This window comes from Bos indicus x Bos taurus, chromosome 3 (assembly GCF_003369695.1).
Source record: "Bos indicus x Bos taurus breed Angus x Brahman F1 hybrid chromosome 3, Bos_hybrid_MaternalHap_v2.0, whole genome shotgun sequence".
Classification (NCBI taxonomy): Eukaryota; Metazoa; Chordata; class Mammalia; order Artiodactyla; family Bovidae; genus Bos; species Bos indicus x Bos taurus.
Genome location: NC_040078.1, coordinates 19,615,549 through 19,629,247, shown reverse-complemented (window position 1 = coordinate 19,629,247; position 13,699 = coordinate 19,615,549). Strand labels below are relative to the sequence as shown.

General features: G+C 46.4%; 1 protein-coding gene across 2 annotated transcripts; it reads left to right on the top strand.

The window, feature by feature from the left end:
• Positions 1-4,324: 4,324 nt before the first annotated feature.
• Positions 4,325-13,464, top strand: PSMD4 (proteasome 26S subunit, non-ATPase 4). 2 transcript variants are annotated; one of them, XM_027533887.1, is made up of 10 exons: positions 4,325-4,428; positions 8,689-8,829; positions 10,043-10,157; positions 10,531-10,617; positions 10,860-10,928; positions 11,142-11,357; positions 11,741-11,849; positions 11,996-12,127; positions 12,212-12,279; positions 13,152-13,464. In XM_027533887.1, exons 1-10 carry the CDS (start codon positions 4,403-4,405, stop codon positions 13,335-13,337), a joined length of 1,149 nt encoding a protein of 382 aa, XP_027389688.1. In that variant the 5' UTR covers positions 4,325-4,402; the 3' UTR covers positions 13,338-13,464. The 2 variants fall into 2 exon arrangements, with proteins under 2 accessions (XP_027389688.1, XP_027389678.1); XM_027533877.1 differs by having other exon boundaries at positions 11,741-11,858.
• The last annotated feature ends 235 nt before the right edge of the window (positions 13,465-13,699 follow it).

Genomic DNA, 13,699 nt, shown 5'->3' with positions numbered 1-13,699 from the left:
TGGAGTGGGTTGCTGTTTCCTTCTCCATTAACTGCATCAGCTGTTTCCAATTTTCCCTCTCTTTTGAAAAGAATTTTTTTTTAATTTTATTATGGAAAATTTCAAGCTAAAAATATAGTAAATTGACATGTATGCATCACCCAGCTTCAATACTTGTCTGTAAATAAGGCCAATCTGTTTCATCTATACCTTCTACCCAACCCTTCCCTTCTCTCTGCACCTCCAAAGGATTATGTTAAATTCCACACAGGGATTCACCTGGACTTACATGGTGGTCCAGTTGCTAAGACTCTGCTCAGTGGAGGGGGCCTGGGTTCAGTTTCTGGTTGGGGAACTAGATCCCACATGCTGCAACTAAGACCTGGCACAGCCAAATAAATACTGTTTTTAAAATCCCAGACAAAAGCAGCTACACCCCAATAAAAAAAAATCCCAAACATTGTATCATTTCATGCATAAACACTTCAACATATAGGTCAAGAGCTAAAGGTACAATACAACAATATTACCATGCCTTTAAAAATTAGTAATTCCTTAATAATATCCAGTGATCAAAGTTAGAAAACTTGTCTTAGAAATGAGTTTTTACAAATAGCTTTTTGACCCCAATCTCTCTTGAACTCTAAGGTCACTGATGACCTTCATGTTGCTAAATATATCAGTCCTCATCTTACTTGACAGGTCAGCAGCACCTGACAGTTTATTACTCACTCCTAGAAATAAATATTTTCTTCATTTAGCTTCTGGGATACCACGTGCTTCCTCCTGGTTGTCCTCACCAAGGTGCCGCTGCACTGCTCCATCTCCATCCTCTTTTCTGGTTCCTCCTTTTCTCTCTAGCCTCAAAATGTATGATTAAGTCCAGGGCTCAATCATAGGACCCCTTCTTTTAGCCTACCTTCACTCTCAAAGTCCTAAAGGCCCTGTATCATTTGTCCAACTCCCCTGTCACCTCATGATCAACTAAAAACTCCCAAATTTCTATCTCTAGCCCAGATTTTTTGTCTGAACTGCAAACTCATATCTACCCACTTACTTGACATCTCCATTTAGGTGTCTAATAAGCGTCTTAAACCTAATATATGTCCAAAACTGAATTGCTGGTTCCTGCCCCTCCTAGCCCATCTTCAGAAATAGTTGCTTAGAACCAACTCTAATAACCCCTGAACACCCCCTTTCCTTACATCCTCCATCAAATCCATTGGCAAGTTTTTAAAGTTTTGTATCATAGAATTTTGGAGGGGCGGGGGTGGGCCAAGCAGCATGTGACATCTTAGTTTCCTGACCCAGGGATTGAACCCATGACCTTTGCATTGGGAGCATGGAGTCTTAACCACTGGACTGCCAGGGAAATCCCTAAGTTTTATATCTTATGACATATGCAAAATTCATCCATATGTCACTATTTTCACATCTTGTTACCACCCTACAGTAAGCCACCATCATACCTGATTATTGAAATGGTCTCCTAACTGGTCTGTATCCTATTCTTTCCCCCACAGTCTGTTCTCAATGCAGAAGCCAGAGTGAACTGTTAAAACACAGACCCTGTGCTGAAACTTTCCAACAGCTCCTATCTCAGAGTCCTTAAAATAATCTTTACTGCTGTACGTAATCCGACCTTTCTTCTCCCTTTGCCTTTCTGGTCTCATTTCTTCTCTCCCTCTACTCTAGTCTCTACTGGCCATCATGTTCTTAAATACACTCTTGCCTTGGAGCATTTGCACTTTTTCTTTTCCCCAGGTATCCTTCAAGTCTCTTTTCAATTGTAAGTCTTCCCTAATATCCTGTTATATATAAACACACACACACACACACACACACACACATCTACCCTAGTGTCATCGTTATTCAACATTGACTTATTGGTTCATTATCTGCCTTCCCCCATAGAAAGCGAGCTCCACAAAGGCAGACTTTATTTTGTTTCCTTCCAAGTGCCTAGAATAGTGTCTGACCCACAGGTAAATGAATTGTTTTTGCTTTTTTTCATATTGGAGCTCTTGTTTTACTGAACTCTAATCCTATCAGATTACACCTCTCATGATCTCATGATCATTCTTGCAACTCACATATCTCTTCATTGAACAGCTTCTGACATAGTTCTAACAGGACATCTTCTGTATGAAGAGAGTATGAATTCTGCATTCTCCAGGTTGAATCAAATCCATCATATAGGACCTATTTACTAACTCATTTTTTTATGACCACCCTATTTTGTATTTGCAATATCTACAAGGACTTTTCAAAGTGTAATTAAAAACTGGTCACAATCTGTTAAGTATCTGACTAAGGCTGAGATGGTGACAGCAAGCTCCCTGTATAGACATGATGAATCCCAAAACAGTGATGACAGTATTAATTCACTTCCTATTCACTTCCTTTAGTTTGGGCTGAATGTTTATCTACTTATACATTTTAGAAGAACACTAATTTATAATAATTCCTGATGTTCAAATTGTCTTTAGAGTTGCATTATCCTGATTAACTCAGAACATTTTTTGTTGTTGAATCTTATCTTTTATGAAATACTTTGGATTTGACTTCACCGATTTATGTTGATTTCTATTTGTACAGTATGTATATAGCTGGACTTTTAGGTAGCTCAGCTGGTAAAGAATCCACCTGCAATTCAAGAGACTCTGGTTTCTATTTGTACAATATTTATATAGCTACACATGCTTTCTTTTATTGCTATTGCCTGATATGTTGTTTTTTCCTTTCCTTTTATTTTTTACCTTTTGTCAGTTTGGTATGTCTTACATTCATATTTTGTTTATATTTGAACTTTTCACTAATGATTTTTCTATGCTTTATTTTTCTTCCTTTTCTTGTCTATGATTATAGTAACAGATTTTTTCCCCTTAGTAATACAGAGATTTTACTCCTATACCTTTAATGGTCACCAATAACTTTTGAGCATATCCATTAAAACTTTATCAATATCTATGTAATGTCTACAACACACTTGCCATCTCCATCTACCATCTCTGTAGTCATGTCTGGGTTCCCTGCTCCTTCCCCCACGTCCTCCAAAATAGACACCTGGAATTTCCAGTTTTTCTTTGGAGTGTGTGTGTAGGTAAGCCAAGGCATTTATTTATTTATTTATAGCCAGGCCAAGGCATGCAGGATCTTAGTTCCCTGACCAAGGAACAAACTGGTGCCCTCTGCAGTGGAAGTGCAGAGTCCTAACCACTGAACTGTCAGGGAATTTCCAGCCAAGGCATTTTTAATTAAAATAATTTTATTTTTATTTTTTGGCCATACCATGATAGATGTGGGATCTTAGTCACCCGACCAGGGATTGAGCCCACAGCCCCTCCACTGAAAGTGCAGAGTCTTAATCACTGTACCGGGAGGGAAATCCCCTAAGACATTTAAAAATGTAATTATTATTTTTTTTTTTTTTGGCTGCACTGGGTCTTAGTTGTGGCATGTGGGATCTAGTTCCCTGACCAGGGATGGGGCCCCCTGCACTGGGAGCACAGTCTTAGCCACTAGATTGCCGGGGAAGTCCCTAAAATGTGATTCTTGATTAAAAAGCGAAAATGATTGACTAGGTTGTCTCCCATTCTTTGGGAGATTAGTTAAAATTATTGATTCATTAAACTTTTTTCTGCCTTCCTACCATATGTCAGGCTTTGTCGTGGACTTAGGCATAGCAGAGATTGACAGCTTTCTCGCCTTTAATTGGGACTTCCCTGGTGGCTCAGACGGTAAAGAACCTGCCTGCAGTGCAGGAGATCGGTTCGATCCCTGGATTGGGGAAGATCCCCTGCAGAAGGAAATGGCCGCCCACTCCAGAATTCTTGCCTGGAGAATTCCACGGACAGAGAAGCCTGGCGGGCTACAATCCATGGGGTTGCGAAGAGGGGGACACGACTGAGTGACTAACACTTTCACTTTCTTTTGCCCTTAATGAAATGGGAAAGACAGATACACAAACAAATGCAATTCAGAGGTATAAGTGCTTAGTAGTTTGATGAACAAAGTGCCATGGGGAACCGGGGGAGCTGAAAAGTCAGTAGTCAGTAGTCATCCCACCACTTTTTTTAAAAAGATGATGCTGGAATAGACATAGCCTCAGCACTTTCAGAAGTTCCTTCACATTTTCTCTTAGATCTTCTCGGCAAGGAACGCCACCAGAAAACGTGAATGGCAGGGCAGGTGGAGGTGTGGCCCACTTTTTTGTGTTACTTGGCCCCTCCCTCCGCCCCAAACAGCTCCCACTTTTTTTTTTTCTGGCGGCGCCTACAACTCCCAGAAAGCAACACGGGGATGAAGGCGGAACCAGCTGGCCCAACCGAGATCAGTGATTGGTGATGCGCGCTGGGCCAATTGGAGGAGTTGTTGTTTAGTGGTCTAGGAGAACCGGTCTGGGAGGGAGGAAGGAGGCACGATGGTGTTGGAAAGCACTATGGTTTGGTGAGGAGCCACCTCGGGCCCCCTTGGGGAGCGGGACTGGGTCGGGGGCGCCTGTAGCTCGGAGGCCGGGCGGGCCTGGGGTGGGGGAGGGGGGCCTGGTGGAAAAGATGAGGCCTTGGGCCGGGAGGAAAGGAGCTCCAGCGACTCCCTGAGTCATCCCGGGGCCCCAGAGGTAGTTCCAGACGGACAGGCCCGAGGTACCCCTCTTAACCCTCAGTCCGCGGACGGTCATTGACCGGCCCTGCTATTTTTCTCCATCACAGCGTCGTCTTCTCTAGACCAGCCTACATCTGTCTTTAGCTAGAGTCCTGCTTCTCGGACTCACCATGATAGTCTTCTGCCTTCCTCTCTTCTTTTCAAAATGATGGGTGTTAGTTAGGAAGAGAGTTTCAAATCCCTTCCTCTCCCCGTTCACTTGTCGCCGACTCCTTTGCTTTTCCTGGTGTTACCGTCAAAGGCACTACAAGAGTACTTTATAAGTGTTTGTGGCTTAGTCGCTAGGTCGTGTCGGACTCTTGGCCATTCCATGGACTGTAGCCCGCTAGGTTCCTCTGTCCCTGGGATTTTCCAGGCAAGAATCCTGGAGTGGTTTGCCATTTCCTTCTCCAGAGGATCTTCCCGACCCTGGGAACGAATGCGGATCTCCTGTAATGCAGGCAGATTCTTTACCGACTAAGAAGTGAAGTGAAGTGAAGTCACTCAGTCGTGTCCGACACTTTGTGACCCCATGGACTATAGCCCACCAGGCTCCTCCGTCCATGGGATTCTCCAGGCAAGAGTAATGGAGTGAGTTGCCATTTCCTTCTCCAGGGGATCTTCCAGACCCAGGGATCGAACCCAGGCAGACACTTTAACGTCTGAGCCACCAGGGAAGCCCTTACCGACTAAGCTACCTTCTAAATGTTAGGCATTTGATTTGCTTCATCTCACTTAAGCCTCACAATACTCCCTCCCTTTTACAGATGAGGATACCGCGTCTCGGCAGTTTTAAATGACTTACACAATCACACAGCCGATTAAGTGGTGGAGCCTAGGTTTAAACCCAGGATTATCTGACTCAAAGACGCTTCGGCTCTTATCCAGTGAGCTCTCTGTCTTCATCAGTCTCAGACGTGGCTGAGTAGCTATTAGGAACTGAGGACCACACTTTTGCAAGGTTTCAAGAGTTTCTTCTAAGTGTGAGCCTAGAATGAAAACAGAATAGTACACAAACGCACACAAATCTCCAGTTGCATGGGACAGACACCTAAGGGTTTTCTTTTTGCTGCGAAGATACTGTTGCCAGATAACACATAGGATGCCCAATAAAATTTGAATTTCAGATAAACAATTATTTTTAATATCAAAATGGCTATGTGTGTGTCCCACATATTGCATGGGACATACTTTCACTAGAAAGTTTCTGTTGTTTGTCTGAAATTCAGATTTAACTGGGAGTCCTGTATTTTCTCTTATTTTTGGCTGTGCCGGGTCTTCATTGCTTTTGCCTGGGCTTTCTATGGTTGCTGGGAGCCGGGGCTACTGTTTGTTGTGAGGGTTTGCAGGGTTCTGGTTGCTGTGAACACGGGCTCTAGGCGCCAGAGCTTCAGTAGTTGTGGCACACAGGCTCAGCAGTTGCCGCTCACTCGGGCTTAGTTGCTATGTAGCATGTGGGATCTTCCCAGACCAGGGATCGAACCCATGTTCTCTGCATTGGCAGGCGAACTCTTTACCACTGTGTCACCAGGGAATTTTGGGAGCCCTGTATTTTCATTTGCTAAATATGGCAGCCTCTGGGAGAAAGCAAGTTAAGAGTAGAAAGAGGACAGGATTTGGAACCCAAAAACCTGTGTTTTGGGTACTTTCCAGCTGCATGTTCTTGAGAATGTAGTAAATCTCTCACTTTAGCTCTAAAATGAGAATGTAATAGTAACATCTACTTTTCTCATAGCACAGGTAGGCAGTGTGTGTCATGGTGCTCTGTAAACTGCACAGCACTGTGCATCTGTTAGTTGCCATGATGCTTAAGAAGTCCTCAGGAAAGAATTTAAGAGGGTCCCTGAAGGGACTTAGACAGATGTTAAGGAGAGGCCATTACATGTAAGGAGAAGGGCATAAGGAAAGCTGCTGAAGTGTACATTCTCAAGGCTTGTTTAGGGAGTAGAAACTGGACTAGCATGACTTCATTATTCGGTTGTTGGTTGAAGGTGGTTCCCTTTTTTGGAGAAAGCCAAGTAGAAGAGCACAGGTGTCGGGTTGAGGAGGCTGAATTCTGCCCTTTACCCTTCAATAGAGGACTACTGAAAACGTTCTGAGGCTGGTGGAGCCAGAGCTGTATACAAAATGGGATTTAAGAATGCTGATCTGGCTTGAGGTATAGGAGGAAAGATTAGGTCCAGAGTGATGCATTGGCAGCCTGTTGTAACAGCCCAGCCATAGAATAGCAGTGAAAGCCACTGCTTTTCTCATGCTTTGCTGTCCCTCAGAATTCTCTGGAGGAGCTTATTAAAAAGTTGTGTATATTTGATTCTGCTTGGTCTGGTGGCTCAGACTCCTAGCCAGGGAAGCTTAGGCATCTGTATTTTATTTTTTTTTTTTAGATGAAAGCTTTATGGAATAGCTGGATAATTTTGTCAGCCCTTATTTTGATACAAACTTTAATTGGGAAAAATTACTTACTTTTGAGCGAAAGTAGTCACAGGAAATGCATGCATTATCCTGTCTGTATAAAGTTCAATGTTGGGAAAACCAAACTGCAGTTTTTAGGGGGCACATGTAGGTGTGCAAGCATCTGTTTTTACCACTGCCAGCACTGTCACCCTCAGAGTGGTTCTGATGCACTCATGACAGTATGAGGACTGCTGTCCTGTTCTGCACAGTAGGTTCTTCCTCCCTCTCAAGCCGCCCCCCACACCCCTCTCCTCCCGCCCCCAGGTCTTCCTCTGACATCTTTCTTCCAGCCTTCATCCATCTGCTGGTCTTGCCCACAGCCTTTGTACTTAGTAGCTATTCCAGCTGGATGATCCTCAAAGCTTCCATTGTTTCATATATTTAGCCACCACTGTATTTGAAGCTAGGAAGGCAGTTATTTCCCTCTTGGGAGAGTAATTGGAAACAGTGTATCGGGGAAAAAAGAATGGAGCATGGTCAGTAAAGTCTGCCCTTGACCTCCTTTATACAGATTGAGTTTCCTCTATAAGAACTGGTCTGTGTATCGTGCTTACTGTTAGGCATTGTGCTAAGTACTTTCTGTGAGCTTAATCCTCATAGCCAGCACTATCCAGGTAGGTATAATAAAACCCATTTTACAGATGAGGTACCTGGACGTTAGAGAAATTCAGCAGCTTCCTTATAGGACCATAGAACTATCAAGTAGTAGAGTAGGGATTTGAACCTGCCTGAACACTGCCCTTCCAACCCTTTCTGCTTGTCTTCCAGTAGCTTCTTAATTACCTCTCTTCATCATTTTTGGTTTGTATTTATTGCCTGGCAAAGGATACTAAAGAAAAAATGGCCTCCAAGCCCGTTTAGCTTGCCAGGAGAGATGAGCTGTCTCTGAGTCTGCTGCTTGCTTTCAGTGTTTTGAGGGACCTCAGTCTGTCAAGAATTCCTTCTCTTCTGGGGTGTAGATAACTTACTCACTTCTCTGCCTTCTTTTGGTCTCTGGGAACCTGGCGCTTGTATTTCATGTTACTTGGATTCTTACAGATTGTGAAAAGCTATAGGGATAGAATACGTGAGACCCCCAGATCTGTGAAACCTCGTTTTTGCAGTTCAGTCCAGCTGTCAAAGCTGTTGAACATTTAACCAGATAATTTAGATTGTACTTTCCTACATTCAGTGCTGCCAAGTGTGTGTTATTTCATAAATATTTTTCAGTTGCCCTGTTGATTTCCTGCCTTGGAATACTCCTATTTTAATAGCAGATAGCGTGTCTCTCCACGACCATGATTGATAATACTAAGGCACCTTATAAAAAGGTGGACATGGTACATTAGTAGATCACAGCCTTGCGTACTTACACAATTACTTGTGGAGATTTAAAAAGGTTTTTTGCCTTTGGTTATTTTGAGTCAGTAAGTCTAGAGGAGGGCTTGGTCATGTGTATATTAAAAAAAAAAAGTTGCAGCTGATCCTCTGTCCACAAAGACTGAGAGCCACTGCCTCATGGCACCCCTCATGGGAGAGTTGTTGGGGGTAGGGGGGTGGTCCCTGGGACTGGAGGGAATGTCTCAGGCCTCACAGTGTGGCCTGTCTCCTGCTTCTCCTCTAACCTGGCAGCGTGGACAACAGTGAGTACATGCGGAATGGGGACTTCTTACCCACCCGGCTGCAGGCCCAGCAGGATGCTGTCAATATAGTCTGTCACTCCAAGACCCGCAGCAACCCTGAGAACAACGTGGGCCTCATCACACTGGCCAAGTAGGTGGCGCAGGGCGGGCGGGATTGCGGGGGAGGCGGGGAGATTCCTGTCTGTGACCCACTAGGGCGCTAGGGCACTGCCTTTTCGTAGATTCCATGAGGCTGCTTTTGCCCATCACCTTCCTAGACTACCTTCTTCACTACTCCATATAAATATAAGCAGCAACTTGTTTTTTAAAAAATTAATATCAACCTGAATTTAATAGAAATGTGAAGCTTAATTTCTGTGATAAAATCTCAGTGTATTCTATTTTATTTATTTTTTCTATTTTTAATGTTCTGGTTGTGCTGGTTCTTTGTTGCTGCATGCAGGTTTTCTCTGGTTGGGGGGCCTGCTCTCTAGTTGTGGTGCTTGGGCTTCTCGTTAAGCCCAAGGGCTTCTCCCCTGCTGTGGAGCACAGGCTCTAGGCACACGGTCTCGGTAGTTGGGGCGCACAGGTCTAGCTGCTCTGAGGCGCGTGGAATCCTCCTGGACCAGGAATTGAACCTGTGTCCCCTGCGTTGGCAGGTGGACTGTCAGCCACTGTGCCACCGGGGCAGTCCTCACTGTATTTTAAAGATAATAAAAAGTGATTTGGGGTCAGCTTCCCAGGGCATATGTCACACATCGTGTTACCCCCAAAGTAATTTGTTTTAGGAACTGATAATCCGCAAATGAGTGACTGCCCATCCCAGCATTCATGTTATTAGCCAGAAAATGAGTCTAAAAATGAAGAGGATAGGAGAGAGAAGAAGGAGCATCCAGCTATTGTAGAGAATTCTCAGGCCCCTGAGAGGAAGATGACATGAGAGAGGTTGGGGGACATACTGGAAGAGGGCAAGCTTCTCTCAAAATGACCCCCTTCTTATCTTCTGTGTTTCATATCCACACAGTAGGGATTTTTCTCTACTTTTCTCCAGTTACTCTCCAGTTTTATGTCGTTGACGTGTAACACTGTGTAAGTTGGAGGTATACAACGTAACGATTTGATAATGTGTATATCGCAAAGTGATCACCACAGTAAGTTTAATTAATATCCATGTCTCACATAGTTAAAAGTTTTTTCCTTGTGATGAGAACTTGGAAGATCTACTCTGTAAACAGTAGATGTTTGTTTAGGAAAAATAGAGATAACAGTTATCATCAAGGTCTCTAAAGAAAACATGAGTTGAACACAGTTCGGAGGCAGTTGTCCTACCCTGAAATCACAGAAGTGCTCCTTCCCCATTCCAGTGACTGTGAAGTGCTGACCACACTCACCCCAGACACTGGCCGCATCCTGTCTAAGCTTCACACTGTCCAGCCGAAGGGCAAGATCACCTTCTGCACTGGCATCCGCGTGGCCCATGTGAGTCCTGCAGGGTCCCTCTGGTGGTTCCTCTTGCTCTGGGATTCTGCCTCCACCCTTACTCACTTCCCCCCTAGACTCTTGGAGTGAGAACCAGCACCAGGGAAGAGAGATGATGTAGAGAAAGGAGTGGAAAAGATAGAGTGGGATGATCGGTGAAGATCATGAAGGGGAAGTCCCTAGAATGGAGAATTAACCCCTCTTCCTTATCCACAGAGAGGCACAGAGAGAAGGGAAGGGAGGAGGAGGGGGTTTAGATCTGGCGTGAGTGTGATGATAGGCTCAAAGTATATGGAAGCCATAAGAGAGAGTGATAGGAAAGAGCTGGGGGATTCCTGTGGCTGACTCCAAGAACTTCCTCTTCCTTTTCAAGCTGGCCTTGAAGCACCGGCAGGGCAAGAATCACAAGATGCGAATCATTGCCTTTGTGGGAAGCCCTGTGGAGGACAATGAGAAGGATGTGAGTCCAAGTGACAGCCGGGGAGTTTGGACACCACATGTTTGGGAGGGGGCTTCTGTTGGCTCTTGGGAGAGTCAGGAAGAAGCATTGGGTCCATGAATTTGGGGAAAGGAGGTTGTACAAAATTCAGTTTTTCTGTTGGGGCCTTGGAGAGGTCCTCCCTCTCCTGTATGCTTGTGATGTATGTCACCTTCCCTCGTGGTATGGAACAGACTTCCTCATTTCTCTCCCCTTCTTCCTAGCTGGTGAAACTGGCTAAACGCCTCAAGAAGGAGAAAGTAAATGTTGACATTATCAATTTTGGGGAAGAGGTGAGTAAGGGAAAGTAAATGTTGACATTATCAATTTGGGGGAAGAGGTAAGTAAGGACCGGTTGGGGGCCAGTGACTGCTTTGATTGTAAATAGAGAACAGTCTTTGCCTAGAGGAGTGTCTGCATGGGGGTGAGGGGCTGCAGACAGGAGCTGGTGGCAGAGAATGGGGGCAGGCCGGGAAGGAGAGCCTCCTGTGTTCTTCTCTCCCCAGGAGGTAAACACAGAAAAGCTGACCGCTTTTGTAAACACATTGAATGGCAAAGATGGAACCGGTTCTCACCTGGTGACAGTGCCTCCTGGGCCCAGCTTGGCTGATGCCCTCATCAGCTCGCCCATTCTGGCTGGGGAAGGTGGTGCCATGCTGGGTCTTGGTGCCAGTGACTTTGAATTTGGAGTGGATCCCAGCGCTGATCCTGAGCTGGCCCTGGTGAGCAAACATTGACCTCCAGGAGCGCCCAGGTGTCCTTCTTGATCCTTCTCACACAGCATGTAGCTTCTCTAGGGCTAGACAATCCTAAGGACCCTTGCTTGTTTTCCCAGACCCCCTCTAGGTCCCTCTTCCCCATAATTCTGTCTGATCTCTAGGGGCACCACTGTCAGACTCTCTTCTTCGCTTCTCTCCATGAAACCCCAGGTTTCTCCCAAGCCCATCCTTTCCCCCATGTCATCTGTCATCTCTCCAGCTGCTTCCCCACGGGTATAAACCAGAAGCTGCCCCTTTCCAGTCCGTCCCCCACCCTCAGCTGCCTTCCCCAGTGCCCCAGGGGACTGAGGGCCGGAGAATGTCTGACTTTGCTCACCCGTGGCCAGGCCCTGCGTGTTTCTATGGAAGAGCAGCGGCAGCGGCAAGAGGAAGAGGCACGGCGGGCAGCTGCTGCCTCTGCCGCTGAGGCCGGGATTGCCACGGCCGGGACTGAAGGTGAAAGAGGTGGAATCTGAAGTCCCGGGACTGCGGGGTGCTCTGTGGAGGCCTGGTGTAGATGGGGCTGGAGTTCTGGCGGTGTGGAAACACGTGGGCTTGGGGGTGGGCACAGTTCCACCCTGCCGCTGTCTTCCTTTCCCTAGACTCGGACGATGCCCTGCTGAAGATGACCATCAGCCAGCAGGAGTTTGGCCGCACTGGGCTCCCTGACCTGAGCAGTATGACTGAGGAGGAGCAGATTGCTTACGCCATGCAGATGTCCCTCCAGGGTGCTGGTGAGCCAGGGCCTGGGTGGGCGTGCTGCAGCAGAGACACTGCGGGAAGAAATGGAACTGAGCAAACTGACCTTTCTTCCTCAGAGTTTGGCCAGGCAGAGTCAGCTGACATGGACGCCAGTTCAGCCATGGACACATCTGAGCCCACCAAGGTGAGGGCCAGCGATGACTCCATGCCGCCATCAGCCTTAAAATCCCCTGTGTTGAGATCCTCAGCCTGCTAGGGCTGGAACCGTTCCTCTCTCAGGGTTTCATAGATGAGCTCTTTCTAGAGCAGAAGGAAAGAAACCCATGGAGGTAATGTTTCTTGTGGGTAAACCTTGCTAAGGAGAAGGTGGCCAGAGTTGGAGAAATGTCGTAAGTATTCTGTAATTTCCCTTCCTTGCTGGTGGGAGCAGTCTGGACAGTTCTCAGTGATACCATCTTCCAGGAGCATAAAAAGAGGGTCCAGGAAAACAAAAGGGGGGAGTGGGTGTCTAATAGCAGGAAACCTAAAGGTCATGGCATCTGTTTTTATCCTTTGAGCTCAAAAAGCAATGTTCTCAGGCTTCTCCTCTAATTGGTCGGTAATTTAATGTTTGGGGGACTTCCCTGGTGGTCCAGTGATTGGGACTTAGTGCTTTTACTACTGGAGCCCCGGGGTTCAATCCCTGGTCAATGAACTAAGATCTGGAAAGCCTGTCTATGCAACAACAACAACAACAAAAATAGAATAAAACAAGTGTTTGAAGTTCGTACTCTGTACGTGCTTAGTTGCTCAGTTGTGTCTGACTCTGCGACGTCGTAGGCTGTAGCCCACCAGGCTCCTCTGCCCATGGGGTTCTCCAGGCAAGAACACTAGAGCGGGTTGCCTTCCCTGCTCCAGCATACTGTGTATAGGCACTGGGGTTTTCCTAAACCCTCCTTCCTGTCTTTGGCCAGTCAAGTGAGAAGAGGAGCTTGTGTGGCGGTACTCTCCCGTCTCCCACGCGGGCTTGCTCTGCAGCCAGCCCCCCTCACCAGGCTGACACTGACCCCGTTTCAGGAGGAGGATGATTATGACGTGATGCAGGACCCCGAATTCCTCCAGAGTGTCTTGGAGAACCTTCCGGGCGTGGATCCCAACAATGAGGCCATTCGAAATGCTATGGGCTCCCTGGCCTCCCAGGCCACCAAAGATGGCAAGAAGGACAAGAAGGAGGAGGACAAGAAGGAGGAGGACAAGAAGTGAGACTGGAGGGAGGGGACGAGCCGGCCAGGGGCCCAAGCTGGGTAGGGTGGGGGGTAGGGTCGGAGGTGTTGTCTGTAACCACTGCGCCCTAAATAAAGCTTGGCAACTTTTTTTTTGCTTTTTTGCTTCAAACACTGGTAACTTTGCCTGTGACCATTCCCCTTCCACCCATCTCCACCCAGGACAGTCTTTTCTTAGGAAGAACTTTACTGAAAGCCATTTGTGTGAGGCACTGGGGCCCCAGAGAAGAGAAGCCAGTACTGGCCATTGAGGAGTCAGCATCTAGGGAAGGGCCAGCCTGTAAATGAGCAGTTACTCGCACCTAACAAGTGCCCAAAGAGAGGCCTGAACAAGGCACTGTG

Excerpts from the sequence above, each read along its gene's own strand:
- PSMD4 (XM_027533877.1), top strand. The coding sequence starts at position 4,403 with ATGGTGTTGGAAAGCACTATGGTTTG. Across the intron at positions 11,859-11,995 it reads CGGGACTGAAGGTGAAAGAG|ACTCGGACGATGCCCTGCTG; the intron begins GTGGAATCTGAA and ends TCCTTTCCCTAG. Across the intron at positions 12,280-13,151 it reads ACACATCTGAGCCCACCAAG|GAGGAGGATGATTATGACGT; the intron begins GTGAGGGCCAGC and ends ACCCCGTTTCAG.